This window comes from Myotis myotis, unplaced genomic scaffold (genome assembly GCF_014108235.1).
Source record: "Myotis myotis isolate mMyoMyo1 unplaced genomic scaffold, mMyoMyo1.p scaffold_m19_p_11, whole genome shotgun sequence".
NCBI classification, from domain to species: domain Eukaryota; kingdom Metazoa; phylum Chordata; class Mammalia; order Chiroptera; family Vespertilionidae; genus Myotis; species Myotis myotis.
The window spans coordinates 7,398,618-7,417,195 of NW_023416315.1; the positions used below are offsets into that span (position 1 = coordinate 7,398,618).

The 18,578-nt window shown below is 38.6% G+C and overlaps 1 protein-coding gene across 5 annotated transcripts in view; it reads left to right on the forward strand.

The window, feature by feature from the left end:
- NT5C3A (5'-nucleotidase, cytosolic IIIA) overlaps nucleotides 1-18,578 on the forward strand; it is a 50,830-nt gene that overhangs the window by 22,474 nt on the left and 9,778 nt on the right. The window contains exons 1-5 of one of the 5 annotated variants that reach the window (XM_036327366.1): nucleotides 3,002-3,033; nucleotides 7,391-7,445; nucleotides 14,397-14,637; nucleotides 16,361-16,459; nucleotides 17,430-17,499. In XM_036327366.1, coding sequence (XP_036183259.1) covers nucleotides 14,635-14,637; nucleotides 16,361-16,459; nucleotides 17,430-17,499 — 172 coding nt within the window. In that variant the 5' untranslated portion in view covers nucleotides 3,002-3,033; nucleotides 7,391-7,445; nucleotides 14,397-14,634. Of the gene's footprint in view, nucleotides 1-2,943; nucleotides 3,034-7,390; nucleotides 7,446-8,244; nucleotides 8,343-14,396; nucleotides 14,638-16,360; nucleotides 16,460-17,429; nucleotides 17,500-18,578 lie in introns of those variants that run through there. The other 4 variants (XM_036327367.1, XM_036327365.1, XM_036327368.1 and 1 more) reach the window with 4 other exon arrangements.

Sequence of the window (18,578 nt, forward strand, 5' to 3'; positions counted from 1 at the left end):
AGAAGGCAGCATGCAGGAGGCAGCTCACACACCCCCTCTTCTCACTCTCCTTTGACTAGCAGGTGGAACCCCAGCAAAGCCAGAACCATCGTCTACCCTTAGGGACCGCAATGGCCCTCCTGATAAGATAGTAGTCATCTTTCTTGTCTGTCTTTGTTTTATTTCAGAGTAAACTGGCTGAATTCCTTGTTTCTGTCCCCATTTTAGAAACATTGTTTTAAATAGTCTATCCATATGACGTTGGCTGGTTCTGAAGGTTGTGTGTGTGTGTGTGTGTGTGTGTGTGTGTGTGTGTTAACTTTCTTTTTTTGATTATGGGCGTGATTGGTGCTACTACTGCAACATTTTTTATTTTCCAAGAAACTCGTTTATTCTATAAAGTTCAGAACATAAAAATGGCCTCTTGATCCCATCATTGTCTTGTGTTCTGTTTTAGACTTCCTAAGCTCATATAAAGATTTATCCCCCAAATTGGTCTCTTGCTGTAGATCCTTGTGGCGTGTTTTTGATTAGTCGTAGATCAGGCACACCTCAGCACATCTGTAACTGCTGCCCTCACAGGGCAGTGCTGTCCAGTGGTTTACAGGCACAGGATCTGAAGTCAGAGTGGCCTGAGTTTGAATCCAGTTCTGCCACTTGCCAGCTGCAAGCCTTCCTTTAGTCACCTGTAAAATGAGGATAATAATAGCCCATCCTTCTAGGGTTATGAGTGTTAGATGAGATGAGGAATGTCAGGTGCTTAAGAAGTATCTGGCACATCATAAACGTACAATACATTTTATCTATAACAATTATTTTTAACAATTGTATCACTTTACATTTTATGGGTATACCACAATTTATTCAGCCCTCCTGTATTAATGAACATTTAGATATTGGTCATTTAGGTGTTGTTGTTTTTTAAATATGTTTTTATTGATCTTAGGGGCGGGGGGAGAGAGAGAAGAGAGAACAATGCTGTGAGAAAGAAACATCCATTGGCTGCCTTCCATAAACCCGCACCTTAGGTGTGGGCCCTGATTGGGAATCAAACCCTTGACCTTTCGGTGCTCCAGACGACTCTGGACCAACTGAGCCACACCGGCCAGGGCAGTCATTTAGGTTGGTTAAGTTTCGAAGTTTTATAAAACAACTCTGCAATGTACATCTTTGCAACGAGGTATTTGTGTACTCTGCCTTATTTCCGTAGGACACAAAACTGGTGTGTCAGAGAATGCATATGTTGAAAGCTTTTCATGGTGTTTCTAAATGCTGATGGAACTCTAACACCAGCATTCTTTGTTGTTAAAGTTGATTTATCTTGTCATCTTTCAAAGTGATAGCTTCAAAATTCTTATCATTGTTAATTATGTTAGTGTATGGGAAGAGTTAAGTAACCATATTTACCCATTCGTTCAGAAGTATTTTCAAAATGAATCACCTCATTGCCCTTGAACCCCCATTACTAGAGTGTAAGAGGTTTCTTCTGTGTGAATCGTTTCCCCTTAGTAAAATAAGTTTTTAACATTTGGCAGAGACCAAGTTTGGATTGTTTGTTAGTGGCCTTTTTTAAAAGCAGTTGTTAAATTTTTAGGGTTTTTAAAAAATATATTTTTGTTGATTTCAGAGAGGAAGAGAGAGAGAGAGAGAGAGAGAGAGAGAGAGAGAGAGAAAGAGAGAGAGAGATCAATGATGAGAGAGAGTCATTGAGAGGAAGAGAGAGAGACATCAATGATGAGAGAGAATCATTGATCCACTGCCTCCTGCAGGCCCCACACTGGGGATTGAGCCAGCAACCCTGGCATGTGCCCTGACCAGGAATCGAACTGTGATGTCCTGCTTCATAGGTGGACGCTCAACCACTGAGCCACGCCGGGGGATGGGGGTAGGAGGGTGTTTTTAACAGAGAATGCTAACTTCACGAAGTTTGATTACAGAAATGTTGCGTGGGTTTGATTTCTCTTGAGCATGACCAGAAGGCTGATATAAACATGTATTTACAGCTGCGTAGCGTAGCCCTGTCCCTCCTGATAAAGCCGCGCGGAGTCCGGGGCGTAATAATCAGGCCCCAACACATGGTGCTCGCACAGTGCAGTCCCCTGCTCAGGCTGAAAGCAAGCCCGCTTCTCTTTAAAAGTTAAAGATTTAATAAAACTTTAAAAATGTTTCCTTCACAACAGGAAAGGAACTTTGTAAAAAAAAAACAACTTAACCATAAAGATTAGTTTTCACTATTTGTGTCCAGGTTTTTTATTTTATTTTTTTAGCAAATCTATGCACGGTCTTGTTCACATTTTCAAATAACATAGGAAAATGTGAAGAAAACCATAAGCAATCCCTTTAAATCCCACTGCCCTGCAGTAAAGACTATTCATATTCTTTTGACCATACATACCTGCACCATGGCTTTTTTCTGTGTGTCTTACATGAGCTCATCTTTTAAAAACGGTAAAACATACATAACAAACGTCTACCGTTTTCACTGGTTGTAACGCGGTGGCTTTGAGGAGTTCGCATTGTTGTGCAAACACAGCACCGTCCACCTCTGCAAGTCCTTTCACCCTCCAAGTGGAAACGGTACCCACTGAGCCACGCCCATCACCCCTTCCCCGGCCCTGCCCACCACGGCCTGACCTGTTTTTAACGTGTGATGAAATGCAATACACACAGAAAAACTCGAATGCCACAAGTACGCTGACAACCCCCCAGATAAAAACCACCACGAGGAAGGAAGTATTTGTGCTAATATTGCAGTTCCTCTTTTCTCTCTGCACTGCAAGTTGTGCCCTGATAGTCCCATTTACCATCTCTGAACAGACACATTATTTCAGTCCCCGTGTCCTGTAGGCTGATGGCCAGCTCAGAGCTAGCCAGCCTGTCTGTCACCAGAGCATAACAAAGCGCTGTGGAGTAATGAGTCACAGGCCTGTTTTTGCATAGAGCTCAGGCTGGGCGTTTGGGCCCGCCCCCTCCGTTGCACCTTGTGCTATATTAGGGCTGCTCAGACAGGAAGAATTTTCTTTCGCTGGTGTATCTGGTCCGGTTACCTTCGGGGTAAGTGTGTACTGCTCTTGTAGATACTGTTGTTGAACTTGATCTCACTCTCAGTTGGTTTAGTGTCTGATTGAAATTTTAGGCATTTAAAAACATGAATTAAAGAAACAAAATAGAATGATCCAGGATAGTGCAAAACTGTAATTTGCAAAGATCTGTATATGTAAAACTTTGCAGTGTCTTAGAGCTCAGAAATGTATAGGATCTAATTTTAAGAGGTTCTTGTTAGACATGTAGATGTTAAGAAAAAGCAAGGGACCTTCAGAAATCTCTTTTTTTTTAAGGGGGGAAAAACATGATAAGGTCCGATTTTATTGTTCACACTGTGTGACTTGATTTTTCTGGTAGTTACATGCTTTGTGTGACTAGGATTGGGAACTATTGATTATAGCTAGTAATAAAGATAATTTTTATTTTGTGCCGATGAGCTTTATCTAGGATATCATGGAATAGGATTATACTGGTATGTTTCATGAATTGATAAAATCTGGATTACTCCCTTTAAGGCTTATAACAAAGTGTATGTTGTCAATTCAGATTCAAACATAAATATTACCATAAAAGGGAGAGCATTATGTAAAGAAGTTGGATTTTTTGTTGTAAAAAAAAGTCCAATGTAAACATTTTACCTTATTTTTTGTAGTTTCTTTTTTTAATCAGGAAAATTAGACAGTGCAGCAGACCAAGCAGATGACTTGGTTTTTATTGGCAGCTTATATCCAAGCATCTCTGGATATTGCTTCCCACCTATGCTGTGGTTCTAGGACAAATTCAAGGACAGAAGAACTCAGAGTGCCTTAAGGGTAATCAGTACAAATTACTTAATTTCTATATGCCTTGGTTTAATTCCTCTTGAAAAAATGCTATTAGATATTAGGGCAGTGTTGGTGGGGAGGATGGGTGAATAAATTCTAAACTCTGATATTATGTATTTTCATAAGTATCCACTAAATTCTGACCGGGAAGTCAAGTTTTCCTGTTTAAGAAGATTGGTATAAATTGCCAATTTTTAGCCGAAGCCGGTTTGGCTCAGTGGATAGAGGTCGGCCTGCGGACTGAGGGGTCCCAGGTTCGATTCCGGTCAAGGGCATGTACGTTGGTTGCGGGCACATCCCCAGTGGGAGATGTGCAGGAGGCAGCTGATCGATGTTTCTCTCTCATCGATGTTTCTAACTCTCTATCTCTCTCCCTTCCTCTCTGTGAAAAATCAATAAAAATATATTTTAAAAAAATAATAAATAAATAAATAAATAAATTGCCAATTTTTAAATAACTAGCCTTTGAAAACTTTGATTTTTTTTCTCTTTCCTTCTACCTCCTTCTCTTCTTCCACCCAAGGACACTAAGTTTCACTTCTGTTTGATATCTGTATGGAGAAAGTTTCACTTTCCAGTTTATATTTTTTTTTTCTGCTGCCTTGAAAATTTAATTAGGGAGAATTCTTTAAATGCCTCAATAAACTGATTTATAATGCTATGGAAATCATGAACTTACAGTTTTATTTTTTTCCCATGTGCTAAGTACCTAAGAAAGTGCTGTTATTAAAAGCTCAAGCTTAGAACAAGTAATGCAGGTTGTTGGAAAGGGCAGTCACATGGATTCACCATGGATGTGTAGCCCTGTTACTGACCCTTGTCCAATCTATAGTAATCCGTGCTGTTCCTATGTAAGTAGTATACAGCTTGCCATTCAGGATGTCATTATCTTATCGGTGTGTTGCTAAATGATTCTTCAAGTATCAAAATTAAAGCAGAATTGTAACTTTTCAAGCTAATTATATGCAGGAATTTAATCTTTCTCATTTTCCCATAAGACTGAATCTCCAGGGCCTTTAGAAGTATTCCACTTTCATTCAAATACTTGTATAAAGGCCAGGAGCTATTTTTCATGTAGACAGAACTTTTCAGTCATTGATTTGTCAATGTATTTTCAAGGTAAAGTTGATCATCCCAGAATGAGAGGCCACGATAGCGGACACTCCTGGTTACCAAGTTTGTGCTCCTCAAGTGCGGGTCTCAACTCTTGCTGTAGCCGTTAGCCTTGCCCTACATATTCCTTGTAACGAACGCTGTGATAGCAGAGACCCGAACCTCCCACAGAAAGCACAGAGGCCAATTCTTTCCCAGGCTCCCCATCAGCCAGCCCACATGTAAAGATTCCAGAGGCTTAAAACGTTGAGACTTCCTTTGAAGGGAGTTCAGAGTTCAAGGCTGGTATTTTCTATTTTTGAACATGTCTTCCCCACGCGATGTGTTTTTTCCAACAACTCTTCTCCTGCAGCATCTGCGACAGGTGACTGCTGGCAAAGGAAGCCAGAACTTTATATACCAAGTATAGGTTTACAAGCCTATTGGTTTAAAAATACCCTGCCCTCATTTTCTACGTCTTCTTTAGAATTGTGCCAGAACGCTGACATTTATGCCTTAGTCTTTACAGGTTTATAATGATCGTGACCTCGGGCTGATGTTTGCGTTCGGACCGCAGTAGCACGTTATGTGAGATTATTTTTGAGCAGGGATATAAACTTTGGTCAGATTGCCAGTGAGGATTAGGAAGAATGAAAGCTCTGCAGTTGAAATTTGCATAGTATTCAAATTATCAAAAGTAATATCCTAATTATCAATAATAATGTCCTACTGAAATGGGAAATTTAGCAATTGCAACTTTCTGATGATTCTTTGTTTTTGTGTGTTTTGTTAAATAAAATTTGAAGAGACCATGAGAAAGACAACTACTCTTTCACTTATTAACACTGCTTTTTTTTTTTTTTTTTTTTACGAAGCCTGAATGCTCTAGAAAGAGCCATTCTTGGGGGCTGGGGGAGGAGAGAAATTGGGCTGCTTGGCCATGTGTAACAAAGGGAGCTTAGATTCCCAGATATTAAAATGTATCCTGCTCTGTTTGAATTGTTTTCTTTGGACTTTTCCAGTGTTTCACGGAGTATGTGGTATTTTTGTAAACTCTATTGTACTTTTCCACATTCTCCTCCCTCTTTTTCAAGCTAATAAAATGGTTTTATTTAAATAGTGCCTTCTAGAAGTTTAGACTCCTTTTCAGATATTAAACGCCAAAGAATAACCACGGCACCTAATAGTATACGCGTTGGTTTTATAAAGAAACAGACCTGTAGGCAGCTTCTCGGACATCTTTGTTTAAGCTAGATGACTGACGGAAGGAAGATCGGCCAAAGGTTACTTAAATTTGACTCTATGTTTAACTATGCCTACAATTGTTTAAAGACTACTGACCCTCCCCCCTCAAAAAAATAAAAAAGAATACTAACTCCCAAACTACCATTATAATTAACTTTTGGGGTGCTGATCCAATGTTTTATGAGTTATATAGAGTGTATGTCTATGCAGATGGATACTACATTATTTTTTCACATGTGAAAAATTAGAGGTATCTTACTATTTGAAAATACTTTTTACTCAACTCCAAGATGCCATCAATTATACGATCAATTTACTAATAGCCTTTCTGAGAAAGGAAGGAAAATACTTTTTTATAAGACATTCCCCAGTTATACGCAGTTAAAATAGAAGGGGGAGAGGGATAGGTTTCAGATTTTAAAGAATTTTTATAGATCTGCTACCACACATTCTAATTATCAAGAACACAGATCTAATGTCCAACTTCTATTACCAGAGTTTAAGGAAAAGTCTGACTTTTTATCTGACTCTGTATAATGTTTCTCCTTACATTCTTTTTCTATATTCCTTCATTGGTTTAATAATAGTAAAGCATTTTCCCACAAATTTCAACCTCATATTTAGAGAAAATGTTGATAAAATGTTCATGTAGTAAAGCATTTTCTTACAAATATCTACTTCACTTTAACTCTGTTCAAATCTTCTTAACACCATAGAAGTTCTTGTAGGAGGGCTGCAAATTGTCCGTATACAACTTTTAACCCTGGCCCTAGGTGGTTTGGCTCATTGGTTAGAGCGTTAGACTGCAGACGCAAGGATCCTGGGTTCGATTCCAGTCAAGGGCACATGCCCGGGTTTCGGGCTCCATCCCCCGTGGGGGGGCATGCAGGAGTCGACTGATCAATGATTCTCTCTCATCATTGATAGTTCTCTCTCTCCCTCTCTCTTCTTCTCTGAAATTAAAAAAGAAAAGAAAAAAAGAGTATCTATAAATCTTTTAACCCCGAATTTTGGGAGAAAGAGTGAAATCTTTACAGAGGTCCTTAGGAAAAGAAAAAGGATGCCTTCAGTAACTTGGTATTTAACTAAATCCAAAAGTACCGTCTTAGTGTGTCATTAACATACAGGAGGAACCTGAAATGTATGTGTGTCACGTGTACCTTTTTTCTCTCTCTTTTACTGTGACCTCACCTGGGAAATTCCAGAAGATTGGATAACCAAGATATGACTAATCAAGATTCTGCTGTACATGTGAAAATGGTGGGTATTTAAATATTTCCAGCTCCATTTATTAATGGTGACTCTTTGCCACCTTTACCTCTGCCTCTACCCTGATCATTCATTATGGGACTGTAACTTGATGCAGATCTTTCTTCACAATGTTTGACTTACAGTAGTACCTCAACTATTTGTTGAATTGAATTCCAACTTACCTTTGACATATTTTTGGTTGAAATACAATGTGCATTTGAGTGTTTCTAGGCATATGAGATGGTTCCCCCATTCCTTTTTGTGCTAGATTTTCCTTGCTCAACAACACATGTAAATCATACAGTGTGAGATATTTTATCTTAGGCCCCTGAATTAAAAATGGCAAGATTTTACATTAAAAACAAACTTCTTGCCTGGCCAGCATGGCTCAGTGGTTGAGCATCGACCTATGAACCTGGAGGTCACATTTCAATTCCTGGTCAGGGCACATGCCCAAGTTTGTGGGCTTAATCCCCAGTGTAGGGCATGCAGGAGGCAGCCAATCAATGATTCTCTCTCATCATTGATGCTTCTATCTCTGTCTCCCTCTTCCTTCCTCTCTGAAATCAATAAAAATATAAAAAACAAAAAAACCTTCTTGGCCCTAGCTGGTTTGGCTTAGTGGATAGAACATTGGCCTGCAGACCAAAGGGTCCCGGGTTCGATTCCAGTCAAGGGCGCCATACCTCGGTTGCAGGCTCGATCCCCAGCCTTCCTTGGGGCGTGTGCGGGAGGCAGCCAATCAAGGTGTCTCTCACATCAATATTTCTCTCTCTCTGTCTCTGCCTCTCCCTTCCACTCTCTCTAGAAGTCAATGGAAAAATATCCTTGGTGAGGATTAACAGCAGCAACAAAAAACTCCTTGGACAATGATAAAGTTCATTGCATTACGGACATTAGGTTGAGGTAGGAAAAATATAGTCTTTGCAGTCAGAACTGGCTTCAAATCTGACCTCAGTCCTTGAGAGCTATGATGCCCTCGAAAGAGGGCAACAATCTCAGCTTTAAGAAACAGGAATGAAACCACCAAACTCTTGTTGTTCTTATTCATATTTTCCCTCATCTTTATTGAGGTATAATTGACAAATAAAATCTTAAGATATTTTAAGTATACTATGATGATTTGACATATGTATGCATTGTGAAAGGATTCCTCTCTCTCATTAACACATCCATTACTTTTCACATAGTCACTGTTTTTTTGCTGGGGGTTTTTTTGTTTTTGGTTTTTTGGGTGAGAACATTGAAGTTCTACTCTTTCAGGAAATTTCAGTTATACAAAAATATAAATTTCAACTATGTCATAGTTTATAGTTATAAACTACAGTCACCATGTTTTACATTAGATCCTCAGATATAACGCATGTCATAACTGAAATGTTCTTACTTATACTTGATGAAAAAGTATGTTAAGGGCCTACTAGCACATAGTAAGCACGCTAAATGTTAATCTCCTATATTATGTTAGTGAGTGTTGTAACTATGGAAGTAGCATTTTTTTAAAAATTATCTTTATTGTTGAGGTATTACAGATGCCCGCTCTGTTTGTTTACATTTTCCCCATTGATTCCCTCCTCCCCACACCCGCCCCTCCCTAGCCTTCCCTACGCTTGTCTGTGTCCATGGGCTATGCATATATGCATAAAGGTTAATGTCCCCTCCCCTCCACTTTCCCTCTGAAATTCATCAGTCTGTTCATGGTTCTATGTCTCGGGATCCATTTTATTCATCAGTTAATTTTGTTCATTAGATTCCACATATGAGTGAGATCATGAGATACTTATAATAAACTCAAAATGGATAAAAGACTTAAATGTAAGTCGTGAAACCATAAAAATCCTAAAAGAAGCCATAGGTAGCAAAATCTCAGACATCTCTGGTAGCAGTATGTTTACAGATACATCTCCTAGGGCAAAAGCAACTAAGGAGAAAATGAACAAATGAGACTACATCAAAATAAAAGCTTCTGCATGGCAAAATAAAATATCAACAAAATAAAAAGGGAGCCCACGGTGTGGGAGACCATATTTGGCAATGATACAGCTGATAAAGGGTTAATATCTCTTTGTTTCTTGAGTCTGACTAAAGGTACATCAATTTTGTTATTCTTTTCAAAGAACCAGCTCTTGGTTTTGTTGATAATTTGTGTTTGTTTTTTTTAGTCTCTATGTCATTTATTTCCACTCTGATCTTTATTATTTCCTTCCTTGTACTTACTCTGGGCTTTTCTTGTTATTCTCTTTCTATATCTTTAAGTTTATGGTAGATAGTTTTTTAGAAGTTTTTCTTATTTTTTTATTTTTTTTGACGTAGGCCTGTAGTGCTATGAACTTCCCTCTCAGGACTTTCACTGTATCCCAGAGATTTTGGGTTGTTGTGTGTTCATTTTCATTTGTTTCCAGGAAGTTTTTTCTTTCTTTCTTGATCTCTTTGGTAACCCAGTTTAATAACATACTCTTTAGCCTCGACGTTTGAATGTTTCTGAGTGTTTTTATTGTAGTTGATTTCTAATTTATGCCATTGTGATGTGAGAAGATGCTTGATATGATTTCAGTCTTCTTAAACTTGTAGAGACTTAGTTTGTGTCCTAACATGTGGTCTGTCTTTGAAAATGTCCCATGTGCACTTGGAGAAGAATGTATATTCTGTAGTTTTGGGGTGAAATGTTCTGTAAATGTCAGTTAATTCCATCTGATCTAATTCCATCTGATCTTTTGATTGGCACATTAGGTTATTATTGATAGGTGCTTATTTGTCATTTAGGATCAATGTTTTCTTGTGGATTTTTTTGTTTAGAAGATTTATCCAGTGATGTCAGTGTTTAAGTCCCCTACTATGATTGTATTGCTGTCCATCTCTCCTTTAAAATCCTCTAGAAGTTTTTTTTGTTTTTTGTTTTCTATATTTGGATACTCCTGTATTGGGTACATATATGTTTACCAGAGTTATATCCTCTTGTTGTATCGATCCCTTTAGTATTATGACATGGCCTTCATTGTCTCTTATTCTGGCCTTCATTTTTTTTAATACTTTTTTAAAAATTGCTTTCAGAGAGGCAGGGAGAGGGAGAGAGAGATAGACACATCAATGATGTGAGAGAATAATTGATTGGCTGCCTCCTGCACACACCCCTACTGGGGATTAAGCCCACAACCTGGGCATGTGCCCCGATCAGAAATCAAACTTTGACCTCTTGGTTCATAGATCAATGCTCAACCACTGAGCCACACTAGCCAGGCATTATGGCCTTCATTTTGAAGTCTATTTTGTCAGGTATGAGTATTGCTACCCCAGTTTTTTGTTGTTTTTTTTCATTTCTATTTGCCTGGAAATTTTTCCCCCTTTCACCTTCATTCTGTGTGAGTCTTTTGTTCTGAGATGAGTTTCTTGTAGACAGTATATAGTTGGATCATGTTTTCTTATCCATTCAGCTACTCCCTGCCTTTTGGTTGGCACATTAGGTTAATATTGATAGGTGCTTATTTGTTGCCATTCTTAGTTTTTATGCCTGTGTTCTTCTCTCTCTATTTCTTCTTCTTACAGCAGTCCCTTTAGCATTTCTTGCAGTTCTTTTAGCCTTTAGGTAATAAGTTCTATTACCTTTAGGTAATAAGTTCTTTTAGCCTTTTTTGTCTGTGAAACTCTTTTTTTAAAATATTTTTTATTGATTTTAGAGAGGAAGGGAGAGGGAGGGAGAGAGCTAGAAACATCAATGATGAGAGAGAATTATTGATCAGCTTCCAATCCCACTGGGGATTGAGCCTGCAACCCAGGCATGTGCCCTGACCAGGAATCGAACTGTGACCTCCTGGTTCTTAGGTTGACACTCAACCACTGAGCCATGCCGGTTGGGCAAACATGTGACTCTTTTTAAAGCAGTAACTTGTATGTAGCCAGCCCACAAAAAGACTATGGAAGGAAAAGAAGCCAAAGATTATGTATATTTATATATTTTTTCTATCAAGGTGATGTATACTTACATGTTTTTTTATTATCATTACATTAATTTACACACTTTTTGCCTTGGGCTTGCTTTTCTAAAAATGTTGATACAACTTATAAATTGAAAGCCCCTTAGGATGTCAGCCTGAACTTTTCATGGCCTGCCCCCAAATCTCTCCTTCCAGACTTCACACACACACACACACACACACACACACACACACACACGCATGCACACGCACACGCACACAATTTCCACGGTCACTTAGGTTTTAGACAAACAGAGCTATTTATCTTTCTCCCCCATTAGACCCTGTACTTTGATTCCTCCCCCGTCTCAGCATATCCAAATCCTGCTTCTCTTTAAAAGCCTAGCTCAGCATAAATAATCTCTGTTCCATTGTATTTCATCTGGATGTCTTGTCAAGGCAGTCGTTATTATAATCCATATTATAGAATATGTATCTTAAGTGTAAGAAGTATATCTTTTTTTTTTAAGAAGTATATCTTATTAAAACGTTGTATTGCTTACAGACCTGTTTAAAATTGTGCCTTAAGAAAATAAAAAGAAAAAAAAACAAAATAAAAGAACAACAACAAAAAAAACATAGTGCCTTATACTTAATAACAATATGGTGAATGAATGAAAGAAAGAATTTTGCCTACATGACCTTAATGTGGAGAAAGGTCAAATACAGGGTGTCTCCCCACCAAAATTTATATACACACACACACACACACACACACACACACACACACACACATATATATATATTATAAAGGCAGTATTTATTAAAATGTTTCATTTTCAAAATATAGTAAGATCTGCAGCTCTCAGCTGTTAAAGTGCATATACATTTTTTTGGATATCCTGTATGTGGGAGGGAGGGGGAGATGGTTCTCACTAAAATTTAGTAATGCATAATCCTCCCATAAATCATAGAATCATCTGTGTATGTGAGTACATGTGCCAGTCTGAGTAGGCATATTTCAATCTATACTTTTTGTCTAGTTACATAAAAAATCTTAGTGCCTACTCCTTTTAAAAAAAACACATATATTTTATTGATTTCAGAAAGGAAGGGAGAGAGATAGAAACATCAATGAGAGAGAATCATTGATAGGCTGCCTCCTGCACACCCCCTATTGGGGCATGGGCCCTGACCAGGAATCAAACTGTGACCTCCTGGTTCATAGGTCATTACTCAACCACTGAGCCACGCTGGCCGGGCAATACTCACTCCTTTATACCAATGTAGTAATGAAGTCTTTTGCTTGTACCAAATGTTAACATTAGAAAACAAAGAAAAATACATCCCCTGAAAGCTTTGGACAATCTTAAGTAATTTAAATTAATTTTTTAATGTAGGCTATTTTTTGAAAAATTCAGGTAAATATCACTAGGATAATTTTCTGAGTGTACCATGCAGCTACTCATTTATATCTCAGTAAATATACCTGTAAGATAATCTATATATATGAAAGCCCAAGCAACCGTTATAACCAGTTGACCAAACGACTGGTTGACTGGTCACTATGATGCACACTGACCACCAGGGGGGCAGACGCTCAATGCAGGAGCTTCCGCCTGGTGGTCAGTGCGCTCCCACAGCCAACCTCCCTTGGCCAGCCAACTCCCGTGGTCCCTCCCACGGGCCTGCCAGCCCTGATTGGCCCCTATCAGGACTGGGCGAGACAGCCACGATCGCCGGCCAGGCCGAGGGACCCCACCTGTGCATGAATTCGTGCACTGGGCCTCTAGTATCAAATAATATCGCTATAGAGTTTTGAATAAACCTGTGTATCTTTGAAATCGACATCTTTAGAAATCACTGCTTTTTGAATATGGAAGTAGACTAACAGGAAGTAGACTAAATGTTTAGTTTTCTTGGTTTTATCTGTGCAAATACAATATTGTAAAGATCAGCCAGAACGAATGTATTGTAGGTTTTCTTAGTCATCTTTAGTGTTGATTCAGATCAGGCTCCAATCTACCAAAGTCCCCTGGTTCTTGTGAGGAAAGTCTTGCTCCTTCCCCAGCCTTTTCCTTATGGTCTTATAACAGGAATCTGCTTTCTTTGTTCACAAATGATGGAAATGTTTAGACTCTTATTTATTTTCCATAAAATTGTATCATAATAAAATTGCAAAGTCTTTGGACAATTCACAGTAGCTTGCCCTTCAAATGTGAAGCATGGTGACTTTATGTGCCACCAAGCAGGTATATTTTTGTCCCAAGAATATGGGAGAAGAGATCTGAGGAGGAAACAAAAAGGATGATGAAACGCATACTCCTGCAGTGTGCTTCTTAGCGTCCTGACAATCTCTGACACATTTCATACATATTTACTTAAAGTTCTATTTCTGAGGCCCGTTCTAAAATATTTGAGTAAGCCCAGCCTATATGGCTTAGCGGTTGAGCGTCGACCTATGAACCAGGAAGCTGCCGATTCATGATTCTCTCTCTCCCTCTACCTTCCTCTCCCTGAAATTTAAAAAAAATATTTGAGTAAAATGCCCAATATGTGAGAAGTACTTAGTGATGTTGTATGTGTACTGCGGGGAGGTTGGAGTCGTGTTACCATATAACCCAAGGCAGATATAATTATGATTCTTATATTTCTCACACCTGTCACCTCCACCCTGTGTGTTCTCTGGAGCAAGCAGCTGCTTTCTCACCTGTTACTTCACTGTAGTGGCACTTGGGTATCCACTGCTCCTGTGTCTATAAGTGAACGGTTGTATGTTGTGCAGAAGCAGGGACACCAATGCCGGCGGCCACTGGTTCTTCCAGGCCCGGTGATTGTGCATAAGCCAATCTACAAGTTGTTAGCCTCGCAGAACTCAGGCTCCTCTGAAGCAGTCTTGGTCCTGTTCTCCTATCCATTCTCTGAAACCTGAGGATGTGACTAGCTTGAGGCAGGATGTCTTCCTCAGTACAGATACACTGCAGTAAAATGTTTCATTTTCTTGGAGAAAATACAACCGGTGACATATCTCCTCTGTTGCTTTTCAAAGTAATGAGTTCTGGAATCACGCATATGCTGCTGACTATGCATCTGTCACCTAAGGCCGCGGTAGGAGCAGAATGTCGCTGTCAGGAGATGAATTTACTAGCAGAGATGTTTGTGAGGGTGCTATGGAAGTGAGATTCCAAAACAGCAACGGTTCCTAAAACTCAGCAGGGAATCGGTGTGAGCAGTGCTCATCATCCCATTCCTGGAGTCTAGTAAGACTGTCGATACTACGTGGACACATGGTAAGTCTTTGTTAAGCAAAGAATGGATACGTGCCTGTTTCTCTCATCTATTGAAAAATCACTATAAATATTCAGAGGACCTTCTTCAATGGGTTGAAATCCTGTAAAGTCCAGTTAAATGAAAAGGCTCACTGTGTGAAGGTTGGTTACATTGCAGGTGATCGGGTCCTACTTAAACACAGCTCTTTAAAAGGAAGTGTATTGTGAGTCCAGGTCTTTCATTCATGGAGAAAATTTTAATGTCAGCATTTCTCTTTCCTGGACACTTCTGTATCCCTCTTGCAGTCTTTGGGAAACAGTTTAGCTGTTTCCCAATTTTTCTAATCTTGTCCTTTATGTAGAGATAGCATGGACCTGATAGACTTACCTGGTCAGGCTCTCTTGTAGCAAAGATCTAAGACCTAGGGGATTTTTTCATAACCGTGTCCATTATACAGGTGAAATGTGTTAACATTGGTGATAACACACCCAGAATAGTAGACTATGAAATGGATAAAGATTGTCAGGAACAAGCCAGTATGGGACCTTGATTTGAGCGTCTGTAATTGTCTTTTTACATTGTGGGCCGACTGTTAAAGGACCTATACTTTCCTGCTCCAGGTCTACTTGTGCATGCGCTATGAGAGCACCGTGCTGGTGCTGAATTTACTCTGACCCGTTTCATTCTGTCTGCAATAGGGTAGGGAATAAACGAACATTAAGCTGTGAGAAACACTAAAGCCTGCATAAACCATCCTTGTAGCAGCCTAAACCCAGTTGGTCTTATGCTTTTCAGTAGTTGTCCTAACTTGAAGTAAATCTGTTGTAAAATTTTTGCCATGAACAATGAAGTTATTTGGAATATAGTACAATAAAGGAGAAAACATCTTGAATCAACTTTTCCAATTAAATATATTAGAATTATATGTAAAAGGTAAATTTGTGGGAAATAATCATGTAATATTTGTTTCCTTTCTGCTAATAAAGTTTTGAAGATGTAAATGTGAATACAAATTAAATCGTAAGCAGAAAGGTTCTTACAAGAAAACTCTTTTTATCACTAAGTTCAAATATTCTCTAGTCAGTTCTTGCTTTCCATTTTGGTTAAGGAATTCTGTTAATTTTCTTATAACTATCTATCTTATATAATAAAAGGCTAATATGCAAATTGTCCCCTCAACCAGGAGTTTGACCAGGGGGCAGGACCAGCCAGCCAACCTCCTGCTTCCTCTCCCCGACCTGGGCCCTTATCAGAGTGGGCCCGCCGGACCCCACCTGTGCACAAATTCATGCACCGGGCCTCCAGTGTAATAATATTCAGAAAACCCAAAGCAAAAGTAAATTATGAGAATGAAATAAACTGTGCCTATACATGCATGTTTGCAATCAGAGAAATGAAAATAATGAAAAATAAAATGGTTGTTTATCTTTGGGTAATAGAATTCCAAGCAATTTCTTTTTCTGTAACTTCTGTGATAAGCATGCATGACTTTTATAATTAGAAAAATTACACTGATAATGTGTGAATTACCAATGTAGTTTTATCTTAATCTTCTAGATGGAAACTACTGATGTGCTTTGAGAAATTTTGTGTATAAATAATGATTTGATACCACGGTTTGCTTATTTTTATATAATGCCTCAATATCTTAAAACCTTTAAATGATATATGCTGCTGCTTGGTATCAAAGGAACCTGAGAAAAGAGAAATTAACAATAGTCCGTTACTTTCCTTTTATTGTAGATGCCAGAATTCCAGAAGAGTTCGGTTCGCATCAAGAACCCCACAAGAGTAGAAGAAATCATCTGTGGTCTCATCAAGGGGGGAGCTGTCAAACTTCAGGCGAGTAGCCATCACAAAGCCTGTATTGCTAGGCCTTTATTTCCGTGGCCAAGTAGACATATTCATCTCACGTTCTGCTGAAAGCTCAGCAAAGAAAGTTCAGATAGATGAGCTTTGCCTATCCTTCAGAATGTAAAACCTGAAAGACAGGTCTAGTGCTTGTCAGAAATACATAGAATGCCCTGCTATAAACGAACAAAACCTAATAGTCTTGAAATAAATTTAGCTCTTCTTTAATTTTAAGTACTAATTTAACTAATACTGTGCATGAGTATTCAACTATTTTAAGAATAATGTTAACTATGTACAGTTTCAAGTTGCTATTCCATCTTTTAATTAAATAAATCATACTAGTTAAATTAAGTTGTCACTATGTGGGATAACTGATTTTCAAAAAGTTTTTTTAAGGGATGCTTTAAAAAAAAGGGATGTTTTAAATGTAAACTAAATCAACAGTCTGGATAGTCAGTGAAAATAAATCTTTTTTTTTTTTTTTTTTGTAAAAATATTTAACCCAATATCCTAAATTGCAAGAGCTGGCAAACTGTTACCAGGTATGATTCATTGATTGATATAGTTTATTTACCTATATAGACAAGTTACACCTAGAATGTAACAGTGTCAGTGACTAAGCTTCATATACTTTAAATGCTTTCATTGCATTTTTGTACATTGACCCAGGGGGTTGAAATTGTGCAGTGCTTTATCTCTATGGCCTGCAATTGCAAATTCCTATACTGATTAATCAGTAGATTTCATGTGGTAACGCTTGGGCACATAAGATATTGCTTGCAGCTAAGGTAATTCTCAGGGCTTTGTATATGAGCTGCATTAGAAAACTCAATGTAGAGGGAATAGCTTATAATGGGGGCTGGGCACTAAGCACAGTCTTGTGCCTCTGGCAAGCTTGCAGATACGCGTCTGGCGTTGCAGCTGTGTTTTCAGATTTGTTTTTCCCCTTTTCTTACAGATCATAACAGACTTTGATATGACACTGAGTAGATTTTCCTACAAAGGAAAAAGATGTCCAACATGTCATAGTAAGTGTGGCCCTATTAACAAATTCATGAAAGCAACCATTATTTTAAGATCCTTTTCTACTGATATTATGTATGAGATTGGGTTGTTTGTTTTTTTTAAATCTTTATTGTTCAGATTATTACAGTTGTTCCTCTTTTTTTCCCCCATAGCTCCCCTCCACCCGGTTCCCACCCCACCCTCTGCCCTTACCCCCCGCCCACTGTCCTCATCCATAGGTGTATGATTTTTGTTCAGTCTCTTCCCGCACCCCCACTCCCCTTTCCCCCCGAGAATTGTCAGTCCACTCCCTTTCTATGCCCCTGATTCTATTATATTCACCAGTTTATTCTGTTCATCAGATTTTTTGATTCACTTGTTGAAAGATATGTACTTGTTGTTCATAATTTTTATCTTTACCTTTTTCTTCTTCCTCTTCTTAAAGAATACCTTTCAGCATTTCATATAATACTGGTTCGGTGGTGATGAACTCCTTTAGCTTTTTCTTATCTGTGAAGCTCTTTATCTGACCTTCAATTCTGAATGATAGCTTTGCTGGGCAGACTAATCTTGGTTTTAGGTTCTTGCTATTCATCACTTTGAATATTTCTTGCCATTCCCTTCTGGCCTGCAAAGTTTCTGTTGAGAAATCAGCTGACAGTCCTATGGGTACTCCCTTGTAGGTAACTAGCTGTTTTTCTCTTGCTGCTTTTAAGATTCTCTCTTTGTCTTTTGCTCTTGGCATTTTAATTATGATGTGTCTTGGTGTGGTCCTCTTTGGATTCCTTTTGTTTGGGGTTCTCTTCACTTCCTGGACTTGGAAGTCTATTTCTTTCACCAGATAGGGGAAGTTTTCTTTCAGTATTTCTCCAAATAGGTTTTCAATATCTTGCCCTCTCTCTCTTCTTCTGGCACCCCTATAATTCGGATGTTGGTACGCTTGAAGCTGTCCCAGAGGCTCCTTACACTATCTTCATATTTTTGGATTCTTTTTTCTTTTTGCTTTTCCAGTTGGGTGTTTTTTACTCCTTCGTACTTCAAATCTTTGACTTGATTCTTGCGATCCTCTAATCTGCTGTTGGATCTCTATATAATATTCTTT